At 39.5% G+C, this 19,405-nt stretch overlaps 2 protein-coding genes across 2 annotated transcripts in view; one reads left to right on the top strand and one right to left on the bottom strand.

The window, feature by feature from the left end:
- The window catches only part of LOC108091233, a 101,746-nt gene that overhangs the window by 7,880 nt on the left and 74,461 nt on the right, over nt 1-19,405 (top strand).
- Nucleotides 18,424-18,799, bottom strand: LOC108091235. Its single transcript, XM_017190343.1, has one exon. The coding sequence runs from the start codon at nt 18,797-18,799 to the stop codon at nt 18,500-18,502; it is 300 nt and encodes a 99-aa protein (XP_017045832.1). The 3' UTR covers nt 18,424-18,499.

The following is a 19,405-nucleotide window of genomic DNA, read 5'->3' as shown; positions in this document are numbered from 1 at the left end:
CTCCTCTCCGCCGGCGGCTCAATCAATCAAAGTCGTCTTTGTGTGGAAATAAATGAATGTAACTGTGGCAGATAGCATTCGAGAGCAGGGTTTGTGTTCATCTATTGATTCCGAATCGGTCCGTCATATCCTTCCTGCCGTCTGCTCCTCCCCCTTATCCTTCCTCTCCTTCTGACCACTAAAGCTCCGCTGCTGTGGTGGCGTGCAACAAATGGTCAACAAAACTGTCGACCGGCCATTCATTAGAGCGGCAAGCGTGGCCAACTCATCAAACTCCCATAATTCACGCTAATTAGTTCGACGAAAGGCAACAGGCGATGTTCGTCCTTTCGTGCTCTGTGTCCTGCGTCCAGGATAACTTCCATACCCATACCCATACCCACTCCCCTCCCCCTTTCCCTCCACTTTCCTCCCTGAAAGAACGCCCTCTTTTTTATTTTCGTTATTCACGCGTAATTGATGACAGCCATTTGAATGTGTCTGCCCGTCTCGCTTTGTGTGACCTTTTGCCCCGTGGATTTGGAAAGTTCACCGCCTTTCGGGGGTCCCGCTGAAAAAAGTTCTGAAAACCCAAAAGAATCAACAATTTCACCAGCTAGTCAGCTCGCATAAGGGGTTTCGCCAACAAACTATTATTCGCATGTGAACTGGGAGCGGGAAACTCGGTTGAAGCAGTTTTAAATTGAATTAGCAAATAACATTGTTTTTCGAATTCATATACCTTTTTGTAGGAAAAAAAACAACCATAGCATAACCTATTAAAAAAGAATGCATAAACCATTTTTAAGTTTAGATGAAGGGAAGAATATCTTCAAAAATATTTTTCAAATGAAAAAACCTCGACCCAAGTTAGTGGTTAAAACCACTGGTCACGAAGGATTTTATGAGACTTTATCATGAAATTACCATCAAAATGGCAATCGATTGCAGAAATGGTGCTTATTTGAAATAAATCGGTTAATTCTAACCATAAAATAACATTCATTACTTTATGGTTGCATTAAAACCATAACACTTTAGATTTATTTTAAATATAAATAATAATATTATGTTATTATCCAACACGGCTTGGTAAACATTAATAACCTAATTTTAGCTGGAATTTCAATCAATTCGATTCAAAAGCACAATCCACCGAAAATATTTGTTTAATAACATGAATACATTTTTATTTATTTCTGTATTTGTTGTCATAATAGTTTCCCTCAATTGAATAAATAAGTAAATACTAACAAAACAATAAAGACGATAATACAAATGACAGCCTGTCAACACTTATTTCACCGCCATTAAAATGTTGAGAGTGAGTCGTTTGAAACAAGGCTTTTGTACTGCAGTCAAGTAGAAGCGGATTTCTCGGGTATCTTGAACTGAAACAAGCAACATTCTCCACTTCCAACTATTTTGAGTTCCTTTTCCTACTAGTTGTCCACCTTTTTGCATCAGTCGTTGCGATGGCAAGCCAGTTTAGAGCAGTTAGGTAAATGAAGAGCATTTGCGTGAGGTGTTATCAAGCCAAATAAATCAGCTGGGAAGCAGGGAAACTGGGGCATCGTTATCTCTTAGTTGTCCTCGCAGGACTCTTTCGGATTAAAGAGATCATCGCTGGGACAGCGATCTAAGCTTGCGACAAGCCCATCGGCCACTAACGCACAATTGACAGCCAGCGGGCCGCAATAAATGAAATGGCTTTCAAAAACGGATTTTCGCATTAGCGATAATCAAACTGCAAACAATGGAGGGTCGGGAAAACTTTGAAGGAGAATGGGAGGGAGGGCTTGTGTGTGCTTGGGGGATTAGTGATAATATTGTAATTATGTGTAATTGAAACGTTCCTAAAACGTTTTCCGGATGAGCACACACGCGACCCAACTAAATACTAAATACTCGCCACGTCCTTTGGCCGGAAAACTTTGAGCAGCTTATTAATTTCATTTAGCGAGGATTAATCGCACTTAATTCCCGGCCCATCAATTTATGGCCGTGTCAGTTGGCCAAGTGCGTCGTTGGGGTTAATTGCCATTAGAGGCTCCATTTCGCATGTCATTGTCGTAGTTAACAATCGCTCTGACATCCTGTTAACATAAATTTCGACTCCCGTGGGACGTGTTTTTGCCAGCTATTGGAAAAGCAATTTCTCCCATCGCTGGGAAAACATTTTGACTGCACTGATTTTCAGCGGCTTAACATCGGAATTATTCGGTAACTTTTTACGAAGGTTTTAGCATTTAGAATTGATGCTATTATGGCTCTATTATGTTATGGCAATTCATTAAACTCAAATAAGTCAAAAAATTGTTTTTGTTATGCTTTTTTATTTTCGGATTTTTCCTATGGCGGCATTAGGTTTTATACTCTTCATACTTCAAGAGTTTAAAAAAAGTAAAGTACTATACATGAATAATAAAATATTTGTATGTTAAAAGATAAGTCTAGACTTTGTTATACTGACTAACTGAATTTTATAGCTTTAGTCAGTCCGAACGAGTTTTGTTTTATTACAATTATTTTGGAGTTCATTTCAAAAGGTTTTTTAAGTGTCTTACTCAATTAATTTCACCATTCCTCGCTTTTAGTTACGGATACTCAAATGGTAATTATTTAAAATAATACAAGATTGGGTAACTTTAAATAAATTTATATTTAAAAGACAGGGCTTACTAGGTTTACTTTAATACCTTAGCATTTTTATTATGATTTGTGGTTTGGCTTATGAAATAAAGTCAAACAATGTTTGTTCGAAAGTTGTATAGAAATTGCAAAATTGCGAAATGTATATTTGTAAGCTAAAAAGAAACGAAATAGCTTATTTTTCCGATACCTGCATTTCCCTGGCAGGAGTGCAATTCACTCTGAATTTGTTTCGATGCTGCTGCGATCAAGTTATGCCACTTCACGTTGAGTTACCTTGCATCCACTTTCAACTTTCCCCAACTCCTTTGGGAGTGCGGGTCAGGATTCAATTTCGAGACATCTGATCCTGTCGCCCCTCCCACAACTAATAACCCGAAACTATTGAGTAGCAGTAATAGAGCGGTGACTGAGCACTTGTGACTTGTTTGCTGGAGGAATGGCCCCCAGGAATCGCTACTTCGATGATTTGGTGGCAGGATGGCTAGGATGGCTGGAATGGATGGCATATCCCCCAGCCCAGCGATGACTGGCCCCTTCAGTTGTGCAGGGTCGCTTACTCACCTTTTGCGTCTGTGTCAATGTTGATTTTTTGCCACTTGCGCCGTAACGTTCCCATCGACAGCCGAAGTCGAACCCAATTTAACAAAAAATCAACGTGAATGTAAATTGAAACTCGGGCTGACTGCTCCACATTTTGTTCACACAGAGAAAAATAAAAGGGAGTTTGCATTCAATAAGTAGTAAAAATTCAATGAGTATAGAGTTATTGGCATTAATTGTATACCAAATAGTATTTTATGATCACTTTGAAGATTGGATTCTTAACTTCTTTGTATAAGTATTAGTAGTTGAACATATCATACGTATAATTATAATAATGTGTTTTGTATAATAATATATAAAAAAAAAAAATAATTTACTTATAATAATTTGTATAACCGATAGTTTAGAAAGTATGTAATATTAGTATAAGGATATTATTGTATTGCATTATAATAACTTATCAAAGCAATGCTTATAACCAATAGTTTAGAATTCATGTGATATTAATAAAAAGTAGGGGAGAGTGGGGCAATGTCGTCACTTTTTTTTTAATTGCGAAATTTGTTGATAAAATAACTTATTTTTATCATGTTATATACATGGTTGGATTCGGAAAAGATCTGGCTATAAAATGCAGTAAGTATTTCGGACATACTCTCATTTGTTTATTAATACGAAACTGTTATCTGAAAGAAGGCAAAATTGGCAAATTGAAAAATCGTGGGGCAAAGTCGTCACATAGAATAATTAATGCAAATATAGGTACCCATGTGAATAAAACTATTTCAACTTGTCAAACACACATTTATTGATATTCATAAATATAAAAAAGTGGAACACTATACCTATTTTTTGCAAAAATTTGACACATTCAGATCTAAGTGAAGGATAGAAAGCAAAAATCAGAATTTCTTAAAGATTTTTCTTTGGGCCACCTCTTTTTTAGAATTTTATTTTTGTTTGAAGAACATTTTGGAGAAATTATACTTTATATTTAATACTTTACATAAACAATCACAAAACAATAATAAATTGATACGAGTTTGTATTTGAGTCTAAGATAATACAGTGACGACTTTGCCCCACCCGTTGAGTGACGACAATGCCCCACGCGACATTTTTTGATAAAAACATGAATAACAAATCGAAACTCGAATCAGCTGTTACAAAACCTACCAACTCGTGTTCGGTAAACATTTCTCAACAATAATAACTTACCTTTATATTTCTTTGATCGAAAATGTACTTGGAAGAAAAAAAGTTCTGCGCCGGAGAAAAATTACTTTTGAGGCTCCGAAACACTTTCTGATGAATAAATAATTATACATAACCTATAATTCTACCAAACTCCGTCGGTAATGTAGGAATAGTGCAATACACTTACGCTAAAAAAATTGGGTTGGTAGCCCTTATACTTTTCAAAATAATAGCGAGTGACGACTTTGCCCCACTGACGACATTACCCCACTCTCCCCTATACGATTAAATTATTGTTATTGCATTTTGATAGTTTATTTCAATAGTATCTATATCCAATAGTTTAGAATTCCTGTACAAATAGTTTCGAATTCTGTGACTATATTTTTCGGTGCAGGGGAAATAAGAATCCGGTGAAAGGGGTAAACAGGGGAGGAAGGGACTCAGGGACACGGGGAAACGGGGACACGGGGACACAAGGACATCGGGGGAGCCACGGACACGACACTTAAGCCGGCGAACTGCATCACTTGTGGTCCGATCCTGGCGCGTCCTTTCGACCCTTCACGCATCCTTTGCCGAAGAGTGAGTGTGCGTTAAAAAGCAATTTCTTGGCTTGTGTGAGAGGATGATGGCGGATCCTGCTGCATTATTGCCACCACCCATCCACCCGCATCCGCATCCGCATCCGCATTCAGTGGCACTTCCACTTCTTCTTCTTCTTCCCCCTCCCCTTTCCCCTCACTTTATCCGCTTTCCTCCTCCTCGATGGTGACTCCTTTTTTGGCATAATAAATGATGTCAAATTAATTAAATCGGCGACAGTCGCTGACTGCAAAGGAAGTTGCATGTTTGTTTGATGGGCAACGTTGGCATCCTGGTCCTCCTCCTCATCCTCAACCTCATCCTGTCCTCGTCCTGTCTTCGTCCTGTTCTCGTCCTGTTTTCGCGGTGATTCCACAACGGCAACGGCAGTGTCTCAATTGCACTTGAAATCGGATATGAGCGCGGCTCTGATTAAAAGCAAATTTTATATGGATTTAATTAAAGCGAAAAGGTTATCCGGCACACACGATCTAAGCGGTTGAGTGGCCGGGTGAAAGAGGAAGTGGGAAGGAGGAGGGGTGGGGAAAAGTGGGCGGGGGGAGTGGTAGCTGGTTCCCGACCACTTGGCCCCAAAAGGTATGCTATGCTTTTAGCTAGTTTCGGTGGTATATTGGCACTTTTCGTGATTTTTCCTCTGGCGTTTTCCGATTTTTTAGTCGGAGCATTTTGACAACAGCATGAGTATGATTCCTCTGGTAGCTTGTTAAAATAAATGATGGAATGTTTGTATGTAGATAGTTTTTAAATTCTTATAAAGTATTTTGCAAGGTGTACAATTCTTCTGATGTTCTTTTTTGCAAAAAGTTATATGTAAATATATTCAGACAAACTTCAAGATCATAGTAATAATCATTTTTGAAAGTGCAGTTAAATCAGTTAATATACACCAATAGCATACGAGTGCTTTGGCTTGAGTAAGAATTAGTTTAAAATCTTTTAAGTAAATATGAATTATTCTCATTGTGATAGTTCTTAAGAAGCTGAGTTATTTGAAAATATTTAAAGGCGAGTGACTCCATCATGAGTTGAACAATCTGGTTGAAATTTATCATGTATCACTAAGTTCAGAATTGAGAAATCTTACTGGGTATCAATGATTTGAAACCTTAGCTGATCAGACTCACATTGTTTGGCTGTGCAGTCGCTTAATTGGGAATTTTCCTTAGCAAATGCCTTGACTAATGAGTTTTTGAGCAAGTGGGCAAGACAAAGGAAATGGAAAAGGAAAGGCGAACGAAGGAGGGAAAGAGAGAGAGAGAGTGAAAGAGAGATGGAGAGAAAAGGGAAAGAAAAGAAAAGCAATGACAATGGTAAGCAGGGATTGAGTTGGCCGAAAGGAAAAGCGGAGCAGGGTTTTCCCGTCCTGACGAAATAAAAGTCGGCCGGCAAATGCACAGCTACAAAGGCAGGGCACACACACACACATACACTAATACACACATACGTCACTCACACGTCCACAAACGACCTTGACTAAGCACTTACACACACACACACACACAGAAGAGAGCGTTGTTTATTATTTCTGTTGTTGTCCTTTTTTTGAGTCAACTTGCTCTACTCTGATTCCCGTTATTTGTAGTTGTAGTTGTATTTGCCGTAGTTGTACTTGTAATTAGTGCATGTTACATTTGAAAGGATATTAATTATTTTGATGGCGTGCAAGTCCTAGGTTTTCCCCATTCCCTTTTTCCCTTTCCCTTTTTTCTTTTCCCTTCCCTTTTCCCTTTCTCTCTTCGTTCTGTTTGACATTTGGCCCCACATGCAGCATCCCCATTAACTGACCCACTTACTTCCCCTTTCTCCTCTTCCGCTCTCCGCTCTCCTCTTTCCCTCTCCCTCTCCCTCTCCACCTCCCCTCTCCATCTCCCCTCCCCCTCTCTTCCCCTCCACTCTCTTCCTGCAGAACTAGTTTTATGCATTATTTTTATTTTGTTTCGTTTTTCTGGCTTCCCGCTCTCACTTACTTCGTTATTCGGCTATTTGGGCTGTTTTCCGGTTCCGTTTTGGCCGAGTTTCGCTGGCACTGGGCCAGGATGCAAGGATCCAAGGAGCAGGACTCGAGAGCACGTTGTCCTCACACGGAACTGGGCCAAAGTTAATTAGCCAAAGCACCAGAGTCACACGATCCCGCCAAATCACTGACCAATATTGTGTTTACGCTCTCCGAACAAAAACAAAGAAAAGTGCTCAAAACTTAAGCAATTACTTTGTGTATTAAAGTCAACAGATTTGACTTCAGTAACTCAGGTGACTAAGGGTGGCTATCCTACCTTCAGAGCTCCTGTGAATTCTAATAATATCCTTAAATAATCAAGTTTGACTTAAAAAACTTTGTCTTTATAGTTAACTGTATTTATTATAAGTTACTGGTTTATATTATATTTTATACTAAATAGTTTATTTATTATATGTTATAACTTGAAATCTAAACTGGTTAAAATTCTATTAATATTAAGGGACTACATCTTGTACTCATCCTTTTTATAATTTTTAATTACCAATAGTGTAGAATTCATAAGAATAGTTTTGTTTTTATGAATATTGTAATATTTACTTGACAATTTTTAACAATTAGTTTGTTTTAAAATATGCAGTGAGCTTAAATTGAAGGAAATAAGAGAATTCTCTACCGCACGCATTGAAATTGTCTGAGTAAGTATAATGTAAATACCAATCAATTAGCATTCAATTAAAAAATGCAAGTGGGATCACTTTCCCTCCAAAGGACGCACAATCGTATAAAAAACTTCAAGGATCTAGGCGGCAGAGCTGACTTGCCCCGTGTTTTCCATCAGCGGGTGAAATATTTATTGTGTGTTCTTTCGCGAAACTCAGGCAATCAGGCAGCCAGCCACTCTGGCTAATGGCCTTTTTCTGTTCAGTTCGGATGGGTTGGGTTTGTTTGGGTTGGGTTGAGTTGAGTTGAGTTGGGTTGGATGGGGTTCTTGCAGCAGGCGGAGTGTTACCTATTTGCATCGCACTTGTCATAACATGCACAACCTGCAAAATTAAAAATCCACACCGCAATGGCGAATGCAAACAGCGCGGGATGAGTGCGGTTGAGTGGCAGGACGAGATGCCGGGATACCAGATGCCAGGATACCAGATACCAGATACCAGACACCAGGATACCAAATACCAACGATAACGAGTGCCGGGAAAACACACGAATAATTGTTACTCAATCGCAATTGGGCAAACAATATGACGCCGGCCAGCGGAAGTGGAAGTGGAAGTGGAAGTGCCGCGTTTCATTTGCACTCGCCGCCGAACAACTGGGCAAACAGTCGATATTCCATTACTTTCCATTCCATTCGATTCGATACAGTTCGGCTCATACTTGATTCGATTCGATTTGGGGTGAATGGAGCCATCATATTGAACTCAGGTGTAAGCTAGCGCACTCACAAATATATTAATTACGAGAAAGTGCTCTGAAAACGGGAAAATACCATTCACTCATTCACTTACGCTCGACAACTAAGAATATAACAAATATTACGAGCCAGAAACTAAAATTAAAATATTCAATATGAAGAAAACATAAATAAATATAATATATAATACAATGCAATGTCAGATTCCATTAAAATTTCCCTATGGTCCCTCGTTTTCCAAATATGGAAAGCTCTTTAAAAAACCCCATCAGCGTATACAAAATTGATACAAGAAAAGAAGAAAGATAGATAAATATATATAGTGGGTATTAAGATAAATAAATAAATACAAGTTAAAACAAGAATCATCACAACTTTGTTGCTTAAAATTTACAACACAGTCATTACATTATTGTTTGTACCGCATAAAACACAATTGTGTTAAAAAATGCAGCACTGTACGTATTTATTTCTTTTTGCAAGACAAAATGGATTTAAAATGGAAAGATTTTGATCTAAATGGGTTAGATTCTCTGTTAAAAGTCATGTTTTAATTTCCCACGTTCGGTTTGCTGGCTGCTTCCATTGGATTCTGAGACGGTTGGCGATCCGCAACCGCATTCCTTGTGGCGTCGCCGGCAGTGTTGCATGTCCCACCAAAGTTGCATGCCCCCTCGCTCTGTTCTAATGAGATGCAAGTGGCGGTGGGCCGCAGACATCGGCTTTCTCATCGGCACGTTCGAGTGCACAGGAGTTCCCTCTCTTTCTAACCCCCTGTTGCCATCTCCTTCTAACCGGAGTAGTTCCGTCTCTGTCTCCGTTCCTTTTGCACTGATTCCTGTTGTTTGAGACCAACGATGCGTGGCCGCTGTGATAAAAATAACCGAAAAGTGTCGTTTCCATCATTCTGCATCCTGTTTCTTGCTTTTTGCTCCTTTCTGCTTGCTCCTTGCAACCTGGAAACAACTGCAATGTGCAACTTGCATCCTGCAACACGGAATGCGGAGTCCTCGGTCTGGAATCCTGATTAGGAGTGCAGGAGTGCTGCAGCCAACAACTGTGCAGATCTCATTAGGCGGAACACTCGTATTTGGAGACGCAATCGCCCGGATGAATAATTGAAGTGCCTATCCGTGTCCTTGTTCCGCCTTCATCCTTCATCCTGCATCCTGTATCCTCCATTCCGCATCCAGCATCCCGGATCCCGCATCCTGAATCCTGTATCCCGGATCCTGCATTCTTCCTCTTTTCCGCAGACGACTGCCTTTCGATGGAGAGCAATAAAGTTGCCGACTCGACGAAGTCGCATTAATCATTCGCATGTGTGGCACACTTTCTGCGGCAAGCGGGCAAACAAATTGGGATGCGGCATTAAATTAATTGAAAACATGCTCGGATTATGTTTGCCCAACCTGCGAACAGCGGCTCTTCTCATCCGATGATGGATGGGGGATTCCGTGGAAGGGGGATTGGGGTTCGGGGGCTTGGGAGTCGCAAGCGAAAGCGAAATAAATGATGGCAGCCTGTGGGAAAGTGGCAAGATGGCAAGATGGCAGCGAGGCAATGTGGCAAGGTGGCAAGGTGGCAAGAATAAACACAAGTACCAAAACGAGAGATCAAACGAGTCATCGCTGCCAACTGTCAACCGAAAGTTCATAATGTTATCCATGTTTGACTTGACCTCTGCTCGAAAGTCAGCCTCCTCCTTGGAATTTTAACGAGAGAACTCCCGGGATTTTCGAAATTGCCCTCATCTGCACGAAAAGCAGGGACCCCGAAAATTATAAAACACATACAAAATCACACAGAAAGCAAGTTAAAAACTCTTCAATTTCAAATGAAGGCTTTCATATTTCATTTGTTTGTGGAAAATAAGCTTGAAACGATCGATAAATTATCTTTTTTTATCAGCCAGATTATAGGAAAAATTATCAAGGATACGGCAACTTATACAATATATAAGGAATAATGTAAAATTTATTTCAGGATTGTACAGAATGAATCATTAATTCTATTTGATAATCTGTTAGAGAAATTATGAACTTTTGTATTAAAAACATTATCAGTAAAGAGGATAAAAATATAATAATGCATATATATAATATATAAACTTTACAAAACACAAAATACGATATTTAATGATAATAAGAGTAATTAGCATTCCTACTTTTAAGGTTCAGTTCGTCTAATTAAACACCAGAGCACAAGTCATTGTTTCCTTGAAATCACTAAAAATAGGTTGGGCTCATAATCCTTCACCAGTCAAAGGATTGCCTTACGTGTCACTTTCCAGAAACTTTCAGCTACCAAAAGTTCCAGTTTTTGCCCAACTTTATCTGGCTGCTCCATCTGATTTAACAGGGCCAAAGAAAAGAAACTAGAAACAAGGCAGCGTGAGTCGTTAATGGCCAGTTGCTATAAATAAGCAATTTAGGAGGAAACACGGAAAAGGTCAGATCGGAGGAGTTATAGCTGATTAATCGGGAGGAGCTTCTAGTGAAAGGTAGAGCTAATTCAGCAAAGTGACTGCCCGAAGTGAAACCCTCACAATTGAAGGAGGGGAAACGGAGTGTCCCCAAAGCCCTTTTGGCCATGAATCGGAATAAATTGTGAACGCCATGTGAGCCGATCTGGCATCTGCCTCGATTCTCGCACTTTTAATGGCCAATCCCGCCGATGAGTTGTTGAAAATCACGGGCATATTGAAATGAGCCGGCAGGAAAAAATATGCCCAGTCAGCCAACTGATGGTCCGGTTTTCCATTGGCCAACTGGCCAGCAGATTCCCCACCAGCTGCGTGACGTGGCTGGCCAAGATGACCCTCCTCCCCCTCCCCCCTCATCCTCCTCCTTCTCCTTCGCCTCGAAGACACAGACACGCTCCTCCCAACATTTTCCATATATTAAAAACATCAAAATGCAAAATAATGCTTACAGAGAGGAGAGCTGTAAAAAAGGAGTCAAACTACCGATAAACAAGTGGGCAACCAGAAAGAAAAGGACTGTCCTGAAAATATGTACAAGGGAACATCTGTTTTTGTTTTCCGAGGAGCCAGCAGATTACGTCTTAAAATATATTTTCTCTCTGATAAAATTCGTTGAATAAAAAGTAGTTTCGTTTGCAAGCTTAACAAGAATTTTACCATTTATATTATACAAAAATATGTGATACAATTTAAAACCCGAATGAAATGAAAAAAACTTGAAAGTGGTTTACTTCTAAGTTTATGAAGGTCACCTTTTAATCCAAAGAAAAACTTAAACAGATCAAAGGAACTTTTGTCTTTCGAAAATGATTATGTTAATGTTGAAATGCTCATTAATATTATTTTAAGATGAGCTTTTCGCAAAGTTTCAAATTGAATCTCGCCTCTGCTTTGAAGCATAAGTATGCAGTGCTCAAATCCTCTTGGGGTATCCGAATCGACCACAAAAAGTTCCTTTGGACCCTCTGAAAAACTGACCAAAACCGAAGAAGTGGCGCTGGGAAAAAATCGTGACCTTTGGTAGACATTTGTGTGATACGCACTACCAATTAGCATACAAATAAGTCGAACTTTGGGGCTTTAACGGCGAACCGCCTTTCGCAGCAGATGGACGGCGATGGGAAAAAAGTGGCGGCTGCTACATATTTATTGTGCGTTTACATAGCAACAAAAGGGAATAAACACCCGATATCCCCGAATACACACACCCACATGTGCACATATGTATATATACATATATACACACACACTCGCAATCCTTTGCGCACATCCTTTCCCGCGGTGCCATTCCTGCAGCTGCAACGGCATTTTTATGCAAAACAACTGTTTGCTGTCAGCAGCACAGCGGGCGTCGTCAGCAGTCGAAAGGGGGTTCAAAGGGGGTCCAAGGGGGGTACAAAGGGGGGTCCGAGGGGGGTTCGAGGGGGTGATCCAAGGGGGTGGACTTGAGCCAACAACTGAATTGGCCAGCGCGGACAACAATGCCAACTTTTGTTCGGACCAGCGCTCTTTAAAATGACCAACTTTAAGCACGGATTCTCGGCAAGGAAAGTGGGAAATTGATCAAGCATTTTCATTCAGCGAACGTCATCTTCTACATTTTAAAGAAAACTTTGTGATTTTTCTCACCCATTAGCTAAGTGAGTGGATAAAAATAGGTGTTCTCAAGGAAAAAAAACTATGCAATTTACATTTCCTGTTTTACGGGCAGGAAAAGTCAGAAATGGATTAAAAACTGTTCAATCAGTTACATTTAATCTTCTTTTTTCTCAGGAAAACTTTGAATTTTTCCTACCCATTGTATTATTGAGCTTGAATGCCAAGAGCATTAAACAAAATATATTCCTAATTTAAATTAAAGCTTTCGACAAACAAAATGTATTAGTCACTTAGGTGTACATTTTGGCTTGTTATTTTTTGGAATCAAAAATATATATTTATACTGTTGATCCTTATTACGAGTTAATTGAAATAGATTTTCCACCAATATTCGTTCAGTAACATACTTAATCCCAAAAAGAAATAATCTGAACAGCAACAGTTCCCCCTTTCCGCCAAATCCGAAACCAGTTGCAAATCAAAAACTAATTTCACTGATGCTAAAAGTATTTTTTTGGCATAAATGCATTGCATCCCATTTATGTAACATGTGCAATATTTGGGCGTTTTATAATCCATTGGAGCAAACACACATAACATAACAATCAATTTGTCAGTGCTGACGGCTTCTGCGCTTGTTTGCCAAAAACTTTTCCAAACACCTATAGTATTCTTCGGTAAAATTTTTAGCGTTCAGCATCCGCATCAGTTGTGAATACCTCCGCCGGGTAATTCGGCCACTCGAATGCGGTTTTCATTGGGAAAGCTGCCTTTCAGCTGTCATTTGCATGCACAATCGAAGGATTTGCAAATAAACTCGTGCGCCATCTCGTTTCGGGCGATTCAAATGCTTCATTAGGGGTGCAAATGCGACGGTTGCACATCCAACATTCAACATCATTGTAATTAATTTCCCAACTCTGCCCTTTAACTTTAATTTGGCTTATTTGTTTGTTGGGCTTAGCTTTCTCCCCGTTCCTCCCCCCTCATTTCCCCCCTAAAATCCCCTGATTATCTGTGTTTGTCCGTCCACTGCATATATATATGTACTCTATATAGTATGCATATTTGTCAGTCGTGCAGTTTGCCGTTCGTCAAATGCAAATATTATCGCATGTCGCCTGAATGGACATTTGCATAATGTGCGATGCTTAGTTTAGTCAACATTCGAATTAAGTTATACGGATTATCATTATTGTGTATTATTGTTTGCATTTCAACACATCCCCGCCGCTCTTTTCCCGCCACTTTGTTCTCGCTCCTCGTTTGCAGTTCATTCGGGCTGGCAGATATGCCATTAAATGCCGCACTTGGCCGGATCGGGATATACGGATCAGGTAGATAACCTCGTTGCTCACCAACAACAGGCAACAATTGCATTGGCCACCGAATGCCGGAATGTCATCCAGTGTTAGGTGTGAAGATATTGTGAAACAATCTCACTTCACATGGCAAAAGTGATTGAGGGTTGGTTAACTGACAGGGAGAGCTTCCTAATGACATCTCTGCATTTGAATTTGTAATTGTTTATTTCACAAATTTACAAAGTCTTAATAAATGATTACGAAGCAGCAATAATGGAAAATGTATTATTGGTTGCATTCCGTAAGATTTTTTGAAGGTGAAGTACACTTCTTCTCGAATTTGTTGAGAAATTTGTTTAGCTAGCTCCTACGTTATTCCATAAGTAATGATATAAGAAACATGATTTTTATTTAAGTAAGTTCAGATATATATTTTTAATATTGTTAACCAGTATTTCAGTTATCGAAGTAAATATAAGTCTATTGCTTATTAATATTTCCACTTAAGTATGGCTTTAACTGTTTGAAAGTGCTTATTTTCCACTTTGGGTAGTATCAATGGCTTTAAGAGTATGCAATTACCTTTCAAATAAAATTATACGTTTTAAGAATACATTTTACCCTTAAGTAAGCCTTTAATGACTTGAAAGTATGAAAATTGTAAACAAGTTGCCTAACTTCCTTCAAGGTACAGCTCATGATGAGAAGTCTTATCCATTTCGAGTGAATAGTTTTGTACTTCCTGCTGATATCCGGACTGCTTCCTCTTTCCCTGTTCAGCCTGCCTTATGCCTTAAAGCCAACGTAATTGGCTCAAATGTAAGCCAACTCGCTGAAGCCATTAATGGCGGAAGTCGAAAGTGGAGTGGCGTGCATTAAAGAGCTTAGGCCAACAATTAAATTATTTTAAGCACTGCAGAGTGGAGCGCACAAAGCGCATGGAAACATAAAAACACGCGCGTCGGCACAAATCTTGAAAATAATGCGCATACGCAGCGTGGAACGGCGAAGGCAAAAAAAAAAAGAAAACGCGGCCAACGTCAAAGGCAAAAAGCGACTCAAGTGGCGTTCCTTTGACGAGAGCCATTGGGTTCATGGCCAGAGCAACTGTTGTGCCCACCCTCGCATCGCATGTGTGTGTGTGTGTGGTGTGTGAGTGAGTGTGTGTGGCTCTAATCAATTTGCTTGGCTGGGGATTTTGCTTTCGCTTGGAGTTTTTCCCACCGACACAACATTTTTGCTTTGTGTTCGTCTCGAGGCGCTCGAAAGAAGTGAGCTACAGTTTGTGAGACAGCCAAACGGAGAACACCTTCTGACATTTATCGTTGCCATACTCCTGCCACTGCCACCATATCCTTGCCACCACATCCCTGCCACATCCCTGCCACATCCTTGCCACATCCACATGCCACACGCTCTCCAGCTGATTTCCAGCGCTAATGATAAAAGTTTCGGCGCTTTAAACTCGGTCAGGAGGTGGCGAAAAGTTGCTTTCCCAAAACAGGAGAATCCAGCAGAAACAGCAGCAATCTCAATCTTCATTGTCACTGGCATGCTGATACGCGGAGACCCCGCACTTTGTTCCCAATTAATTGTTTACCCTTGTCAGTCACTCGTCACTCGTCCTCCTCGTCCTTCTCGTCCTTCTCATCCTGTTCGTCCTGAAAATCCAACCCACATCACAACACAAGTTGTGTGGGTGTGTGGGGTGGGGAGAATCGCATTTGTTTCGATTTTTGTTTGCTCGCATTTTGTTTTCATTCGGTTTTGTAATGGTCATAAATGACTCTTGCCCACGCCACTCGTATCGGAAAATCCATCCAGCAGGCCATCCATCCATCCATCACCCGATCGGAATTGAGACATCAGCTTATGCGAGAGATTTGCCAGGAGTCCCTTTCATTCCCTGAATGCGGTTGCAGATGGATGGCTGCAAAGTTGCCACCCAAAGGGGGGCAACATTAGGGGGTACCACCAAGAGGGGAGTGACCTGCGTGCGGAACCACATCTACTTCAGGGAAAGTTCCCCTACTTTCGTTTTCAGTCATTTTTATAATTACTTCTTTAATAGGAGGTCCTTGCTCAAAACATTTCCTAAACTCTTTGAAGGGTTGGACTAGAAACTGTTTAAAGATTGCAGGTCTTTAGAAAGTGTTAGCTTGCATTTAGAGTTAGTTTTATTTTAGTCATAAGTGGAACAATATTTGACTATTACTCTCTTAACATGTTTGCTTAAATATGACATATATTAAATGACAAATAAACATACATTTAGTAATAATTGTATGCTTATTAAAATTTTAATAATGTATATCATTCAGTAAAATAAATACTTTCATGGGCTTGTATTAAATATAATATGAAATCATTTTATGTACTGAAATTGTTAAATTATCCTTACTCATTTATAATTTGTAGTAAATTTAATTTTTTTATGTCTTCAAATATAAATTATAAAGTTAGGTGTTAGATAATTTGGACAGTTAATAAATTATGCTATAAATACTACTACAAACTGCTTAGGTCTTTACTCAAAACAGTCAGTCTTTAATTCGAACGCTGGTTGATAAAATCTTTCGCATGGAGCTTCATGATTTCATTGCTTTTTGCCATTTCTGTGGGTAATACCTAAATTGAATTCCAACATTGGAGCCGAAACCAGTGGAAATCTAGAGAGAGAACTCTAATTATCATCCTTCAAATTGTGGTGAATCCATACTTAGCCGTACCTTTTGCCCATTAGTTTTCCTGGGCCGATTGATTTTGAGGGCCAACAGCTTATGATCTCCCTTCCCCTCCGGTTTTCCCCTTCGACTTTCCCCTAAAATTTCCACCTGGTTCCGGTTTCAATTTCAATTAGTGCCCGCATGGGCAGTTGGAGAAGTCGGAAGGCTGAAAGCCGAAAGCCGAAAGTCCAAAATCTGCTGAATGGCAACGAGATGGCCACAAAGCTGCCAGCAATTGCGATAAACATCTGCACACATCCTGGGGCATCCTGCACCATCTTAGTGCCGGTATCTATGTATAGGTGCCTCTATCTCCATCTGTATCTCTATCTGTATCTGTACATGTATCTGCATCGCCAGCTGAAGCTACATCTGTATCTGTATTTGTATCTGTATCTGTATCTGTGGCTGTGCAGCTCCCTCTTCATTTGATTCCGTTTTGGTTTCGCTTTTGCGGTTTGTGGCCAAAACTTCTTTTGGTTTTCAATTTTTTCCCCTCTGTTTTTTTTTTGTATTATTTTTTTTTGTGTTGCACAAGGATTTACGGTTTGGCGAAAGGGCCGTGGAGTACATGTGTAAATTTGACAGTTAAATACACGCCAGATGCCCCTTTTCCCAATTCCCTTTTCCCCAAAGGTCTGCAATAAATTTGCGGTGGAAAGATTAAGCTGTTTGATCGCAAAATCAACAGCCACATAAAACGGATTAAAAATAAAATGCACTTTTTACAGCGCAACCGACAAACATCTCTATAATTTCCACACACACATACACACATGAACACTCTGGCAGGAAGTGTGTGTTGGTGTGTTGCTGTATTGGTGTATTGGTGTATTGGTCATGTGCCAGGATATCGGACAGGAATCGCACTCTGATTGCTTTCTGTGGTGTCCATTTAATGTTCTCCCCGGAAGGGGATGTCAAAAAAAGCTGAAAGGAGGAAAGGGAGCAACAGCTGCTGATTGCCGGACAGTATGTCAAGTCGATAAGATATCGAAAGGGTCCCCGGATCCGGATCCCCTTCTCCGGATTGGTAGTGGTGCTGGTCCGTCATTATCGGACGACTGGCAGCCACAACTCGTTGACTCCATCGGCCGAAGCTCAATTGAAATTCAGTTCGAAATACTGACAATTTGTGGTTGGAAATACCGAATGGAATGGAATGGAGTGGCGAGCTGCTCTGTTTGCCAGACTCGAATGGGGAATCAACACTGCCTATTAACACCCCTGATTGGCTCCGATTCGTAAAGCCATTATGCAATTCGAGATCCTGAGAGAGCTCCTGGACAAACGACGACAGACGGAAAGTAAACGAGTTATTAGCACTGCGATATTTCATGCTTTTTTCGGGTCAAATGGTTTCATTTAAATATAATCTTATTTATTCTATGGTAATGTATTTAAAAACAAATTGTTCATTAATTTTCTTTATTTCTTTGTAAGGGAAACTTTAGGAAAGATTGAAATACTTATGAAAAATGTATTGACAGATTAAAAATGCTTTGTTTCAACATACAGCGTTTGCCTTTTTGAGGACTGCCAAAACACTTAAATCGAAATGAATGCATTAAGTTATGACGTTTGTCCACTGTTCGAGTATTTATTATGTAATTACAATTAATAATAAGCAATTAATGGAAAATAAACAAGAGCAGAGGGAAATAGTTTTTATTATTTTAAAGAAAACATAAAGAAAGAATTGGTGTTTAATATGTAATTCTCCTTACAGTATTTTAATCCAGGAGTTATTAAAAGGAATTTTTTTCGAGAGGTGTTCTTTATATTAAAAGGAGTCTCTTATAAAACTTACCATTTTTTTTGTATTTGGAAAGAAACATACTATTTAATTTATAACAGCAAATTAATGTTTATTATACGAATAAATATTTTTTTTAAAGCTCATAATGACCCTCTGTACTCTGGTTTTCCTCCTCTGCCTTTTTTCACTCCGGTTCTTTCCTAGTTAATTGATATAACAAACCTTCTCATTCTTTTCGACTCTCTATTAAATAAATCCTTTTCGACCTAGTATACAAAGCCGTTTTCTTCCAACGAGCGATAACTTGCGTTCTGGACCTTTATGAAACGCGACTTGAAGACGCTGTTGTCGAGTCCATCGATCGCTGCCTGCGCAATGCTCTCCTTGGTGAACTGGATATAGCCGTACTTCCCCTCCACCAGGGATCCAAGGATCACCCCGAAGGGCATACAATGGGCAGCCAGTTCCTCGCGAGTGCAATTTGGCAGGTTGCGCACGAAGATCCTGCTCTTCAGACGGGTTGGTCCACACAGCAGTTTTATTCCAGCGATTTTGGCATCAGGCATTGTGGCATTTGTTTTCATAGCAGCTTGTCAAAGTCCGATTTTTTTTATGGGCCCCGAGATTATGGACGCCGAAAATACTGCACCCGCATATCCAAAGGGTTCCCGGTTATTCGCAAAACTGATTTGACAGCAACTCCAAATCGCAAAGTTTTCATACTTATACCCTTCAAAAGGGTACAAATTCAATTACAACTTGCAAACGGTAATATGGAAAATAAAAGTAAAATTTGATCAAATTCGGGAAGCAAAGGCACAGCTTAGAATTTCGAATATGAAAAAAATTCACTATAATATGATTTGATAATATTCGAATGTACTATTTAATAAATACATTTATTTTCTAAAGTTTCGTAAAAGCCATAGAAAATATACAAAAATTGGTTTCTACAAAATCGCATGAAGATATTATATAGCTGGCATATAATTAAAATATAGTCGTATTGGATCGTATACCTATTCTTTTATTTTAAAAGGTATTGAACCAATTATAAGAAAAATCTCGTTAAAATAAATAATAATAATTTAGTTGCTTTATACATTTAAGGTTCAAGTACAAGGGTATTTCAGCTTCGGATTGCAGAATCTGGCTTCCGTTTTTGTTTGGAT

Source organism: Drosophila ficusphila, unplaced genomic scaffold (genome assembly GCF_018152265.1).
Source record: "Drosophila ficusphila isolate 14025-0441.05 unplaced genomic scaffold, ASM1815226v1 contig_198, whole genome shotgun sequence".
NCBI lineage: Eukaryota > Metazoa > Arthropoda > Insecta > Diptera > Drosophilidae > Drosophila > Drosophila ficusphila.
Note: the sequence above shows the minus strand (reverse complement) of the source record. Positions and strands in the feature narration are given on the sequence as shown.